The 5,247-nt window shown below is 32.8% G+C and overlaps 1 protein-coding gene across 1 annotated transcript; it reads left to right on the top strand.

Moving 5' to 3' along the window:
• The first annotated feature begins 499 nt into the window (after positions 1-499).
• Positions 500-2,116, top strand: LOC107710635 (uncharacterized). Its single transcript, XM_016515462.1, has 5 exons — positions 500-524; positions 605-928; positions 1,454-1,591; positions 1,756-1,868; positions 2,024-2,116. Exons 1-5 carry the CDS (start codon positions 500-502, stop codon positions 2,114-2,116), a joined length of 693 nt encoding a protein of 230 aa, XP_016370948.1.
• Positions 2,117-5,247: the final 3,131 nt, after the last annotated feature.

Genomic DNA, 5,247 nt, shown 5'->3' with positions numbered 1-5,247 from the left:
AAAAACAAATAAGCAAGCCCAGCCCAGGTGACAAAAAGTAACGCAGAAGTAACGTAATGCATTACTTTCCATAGAAAGTAACTAAGTAACACAATTAGTTTTTTTTTTGTGGAGTAATGCAATATTGTAATGCATTACATTTAAAGTAACTTTCCCTTAAGCTACAAGAATACTTTTTGTGTGCAAAGAATACAAAAATAATGACTTTATTCAACAATTTCTGTAGGGGTAAATAAACTACAAACAATGAGAGAGAGACAGCATGATAAGGGTAACAAAAGTTGGTGTCTCGGGGCCCCATAACTGGAATTTGTACACGGTTAATGAAGTGATGAGGCTCTTCGTTATTGAGGTCATGGATCATTGTGTGTTAAAACAGTGTGGTCAAACTTGACTTCCTCTTCTTCATGTGTATGTCTTTCTTGTCTTCTCCTGCAGTGACTTCATTACACATTGTGGAGGGAGCCAGATTTTATTCTGAAGTGATCAAGACAACAACATGAAGATCATTCAGCTTCAGCTCTGTAAGTTTACAGATTATTAATATTTTTACCATATATTCTTTGAAGACTTTTATAATATTTTTTTTTTATTCTTCACACAGTGGTATTAATCTGTTGTCAGTATGGAGTGTCAGATCTACTAACTGATCTGGGATCAAATGTGATCATAAACTGTGATCTTGATGAAAATGAGGTTTATTGGATTTTACTGAAAACATCAGATCCTCCGACAGTGATTCTACGAACATTTCCAACACCAATATCACCTCATTACTATAATAAAACTTTCAGAAACAAATATTCAGTGCAGTTTAAACATCATCTGGTTATTAATAATGTGACTGCTGATGAATTAGGAGTTTATTACTGTATGAACACACGCACACCTCCAAAACTCAGCAACAGCACCAGACTGCACTTCACTGGTGAGTTCATTTGCTCCTTCAGTGATCTAGACATACTGATGATCACAGCTTATATATTAGTTATTAACTACCTACATTTTAAAATTAGGAATAGATCATTTTTGCAGTGATTAATATGTTATTTGTGGCATTGTTTCGACCAATGTTTATCCAAAAGACTTTCAATAGAGTTAAGATCAGGACTCTGTGGTGGCCAATTCATTCAAGAAAATGATTTTTCATGCTCATTAAGCCACTATTTCACAATTTGAGTCTGATCTTTGTAGTGTTATCTTTGTATTGTCATTCTGGAATATGTACATGGGTCTTCCGACATTGTTGTTCGAGAAATAAAAAGCTACACACTGCATCACTTAGAATTAAAAGAACTGTTGTCAAATACACAGCATGCCTGAAACATTAATCACTGCAATAATGATCCAATCCTAAAATCTATATTTGTATCATTTTCAGTGCTACAAATATGTAGCCATTGCACTAACAGTAAAATTTTTTACAGTAACAGACTGGACACTTTTATTACAGAACCAGCTCAACTAACTGTGTTAACTGAGTGTCACAATCATACAGTGACTGAGTATACCGAGCAGATTCAGACACAATGGAAGATTATTATCATCATATTTGGACTGATGAATGGGCTTCTGGTTATTGTGGTGATCGGTGAGATATTTTCAGCCATCTGTAAAAATTATTATATCATGATTTTAGTCAGCTGAAGTTAATTCAATATGTAAATATTCTTAATTCAGGCTTTTGACTGTTTTATTATTATTGTGCCATTTATGTGACAAACACAAATGCTGAATCTGAAACACTTTTTTTAGGACTAGTAAAGGTTTTTGTTGTTGGAAACAGAAGGTCTGAAGAACAATCAGAGCAACTCAACACTGATCTACAGCAGACGCAAGTTATAGAACAGCATCAGGAGCAATTACATGTAAGAATATGTGAAACCATCATCATAACTAAAATTAATTTCTGTCTTGATACTTATTGAGGATTCTTGCTGACCCATACAATAGCGTTCTATAACACTTCATTTTGGTTATTTTTTGTTAACTGCAGCTGAAAATACTAATATTGCTCTTTCAGTATGCCACGGTGGACTTTTCCAAACTGCGTAGAAATATTCGGTCCAGCCAAATCAACAGCACCTATGCTGCTCTAAACCTGCCGAAGTCATGAACACATGAGTATGACTGATTTTACACTTATATTTTTATTCTTGATGTTCAGCCATGAAACTCTGAGGAAAGGTCAGAAAAATACTGTAAAAAATGTCAAATAAAATAAAATGTTAAAAATCGACTACATTTGATATTATTCATATTTCATTCTACTTTCGTAAAACTGGTTAGAAGTCATTAAATTAATCACAATTATTTATTGAATTGGCAGTTATAGTTTTATATTTCTCTCTATGTGTATATCTGAAAGTACTCTAATAATGTGTGGAAAATATTACCTGGAAAATATTTACTTTCTATTAAGACACTTTTTTTCATTGTATAATTATTTTATAAAAAATTTTATACATAATAATAATATGTACCTGCTTTTGTATTTGGTGGGTCTTGAAATAGTCATTATATTTGCGGGTCGGTGGTATCAAAAACTTTGAAAAACCCTGCTTCAGGTGAAATGAGCATTTAAGAACGTTTATATTTACTAGTCTTACTGCTTCTCTGAAATAGCTGTCTTAAGCTGCATCTGGTAGAAATTTTGTGAGTGGTTGTAGATACATACATATACATACATATACGTATATATATATATATATGAATGGAGAGTGTGCACAATATTTATTATTTTTGTGAAGCCTGTTCAGCTGAGTTTTCATTGCTGTTGGACTGAGAAGAGGTTTGATTTTATAACATGCAAAGGACTGTTTGTCAAAATGGTTTAATTAATACCTGTATAAATTAATCTGTATCTTAAAAAGTAAGCATAATCAGTTAAATGATAATAAGATGGTAAAGTCTGTTAGTGTGAAATTTTGTGCTTGTCAACCTACTTTTCTCGAACTCAGCACTCATGTTTTTTGTTTGTTTTTTGCCTGTTTTAACAAAATATTAAAATCTACCTTTATTATGAAGTTGCTTCTTTATGAATAAATATGTTTATTTGTGTATGTTTTTGTGTGTGTTTGAGTATGTCATTCTTAATATTCTACGATATTCTAAATTGTTTAGCTGGTTATTATTAAAGTCCCCCAGTAATGAATTATACTTTCTAATGTAAATAGCATTTTACTTCAATAACAAATGCAAATAGTCAATGAAATTTCAATGTCATATTAAATAGTGTCCATATTGATGAATTAGAAGCTTGTGACTATATGAGCGCAGACATACATTTAGCAGCATTTCCAGATTAATCATAAATCAGTACAAATTAAACAAAAAAAAAAAGAGAGAAATAAAAGTCAAGTCTAAAGTGGTTCTTCGAAAATGGCCTGTCATATCTCATATATATTAATATGTATATATATATAACAAAATATGTATTAATTTTATATGCAAGTAGTTTTGTATACATTAATACATACTATGCAATTTCTTAAGTAAAAAAAAACAAAAAAAAAACTATGTAGTGTTATTTTCAACTCAACTAAACTGACGTGCTAAACCAAAACCAGAAACATGTTCCACTGGCTTTGACACTTGACAACCAACGACTCTCACCTTTGTCTAGAGTGGAGGTTTAACTGTGAAACAAGTGCAGTGTTTTTCCAATACCTTTATGTTTATGAAGTTCTCACAGTCGTCTTAACCTCAAATGGAAAGTATGTCTCCTTTGTTTGTTTACTAGACCCCCACAGTGCCAAATTAGCACTTGCAAAGTGTTAACGCAATCAAACCACATTCACAACTCTTAAGCTGAAGTTTTTATTGCTGTGATTGTCCAACAAACTGAAACTGGCAGACTCATTTCATATGAATCTGGGGTTAATCTTGAAATTAAAGAAATTATTGAAATGAAAGAAAGGATTTTACACAAATGTCATGCTAGAAGTGCTGAGAGAAAAAAGAAAAAAAGAAAAAAAGCCTTTTGGGGAAAAGCAAGTGAACATAATATGAACTATTGATGGCCTATTGCTGAAACCACAGACAATAGGGTGTTATGAACAGTGAAATATCCCAGTGCTTACTAACAGATATTTAATATTTATACAATATTTCAGTATAACATTTTATTTAATGAACTTATAATTCGGGTCAATTTTAAAACTCTGTTGCAATGGTTCCTTTTTGTTAAATCCACACCTCTTCTTTTTAAAATGTAATGTTTTTACAAAAACCCCTATATTTATTATTAGTTTCTTACATCTCGCATTTAGCTTGCTACATTCTTGTATTCTTTTGTTTTTAATTTGTTACTTCAGCATAACTTTGTGGAATCCAATAATAACCAACTGCAGAAACGCAGATCCATATGTCACAGTAGTCTGAGGTCAGCAGCACCAGACAGCAGTCTCAGACCAGTGTTAGGGTGGAGATTATAGCGTCATTAAAATGATTGTTTACCCAAAAATCACTCTCTGGCCATCCAAGATGTAGGTTACTTTTTTTTCTTGAGTAGAATGAAAGATGATTTTTAGCTAGAACCATGGTGCTTGGTGATCCATAAAATGCAAGTGACTACCGGTTTTTCAGAATTAAAAAAGCATATCAAGGAAGACAAATTACAGTCACGCCAGGTTCTTCCACCACTCAATGCACCCAATCACCCAAGTACTAACTAGACACTTGTTCATCATCAGCTCATTACTCTTCTAGCACTATATAAGCACACACTTCCCTCTGTCTCAGTGACAACGTTTACATGGACATCAGTAATCTAATTATTTACCTTATTCTGAATAAGACAATATTACAATTAAGGTGTTTACATGAGTTGCTTTTAGAATATTCCTTTCATGTTCCCATTTTACATGTTATAGTACATAGATCGATTAATGGCACACGTCATTACGTCACCATGCGACGCCATCTGACATCCCCTCCAGAATTTCAAATGTAGTTCATCTTCGTTATGATGCCATATACAGTTTTGGGTGTTTCATTTTTAATTTACTGAAAGCTTCAAGCGCAATTAATTATTTGTCATGCTATACATGTCATGCAAACAGACGACGGCGTTGTTGAAGCCATTCTTTTGTTTGCCATCAAACGGTTGAGCACTGCCGTGTATGTATCCTGTCGCAAAATGCGGTGAAAAGTCCTACACGACGGTAATAATGTGATTAAGGTGTGTACATGTCTATACTGCACTTCAGTAATGCGATAGATAGGAATACTCCACATGTCTTAATT

The sequence above is a fragment of the Sinocyclocheilus rhinocerous genome, unplaced genomic scaffold (genome assembly GCF_001515625.1).
Source record: "Sinocyclocheilus rhinocerous isolate Xijiao unplaced genomic scaffold, SAMN03320098_v1.1 scaffold777, whole genome shotgun sequence".
Taxonomy (NCBI): Eukaryota; Metazoa; Chordata; class Actinopteri; order Cypriniformes; family Cyprinidae; genus Sinocyclocheilus; species Sinocyclocheilus rhinocerous.
Note: the sequence above shows the minus strand (reverse complement) of the source record. Positions and strands in the feature narration are given on the sequence as shown.

Coding starts and splice junctions, on each gene's coding strand:
- LOC107710635 (XM_016515462.1), top strand. CDS start 500: ATGAAGATCATTCAGCTTCAGCTCT. Junction 525..604: donor GATCATTCAGCTTCAGCTCT/GTAAGTTTACAG, acceptor TTCTTCACACAG/TGGTATTAATCTGTTGTCAG. Junction 1,869..2,023: donor AGCATCAGGAGCAATTACAT/GTAAGAATATGT, acceptor TTGCTCTTTCAG/TATGCCACGGTGGACTTTTC.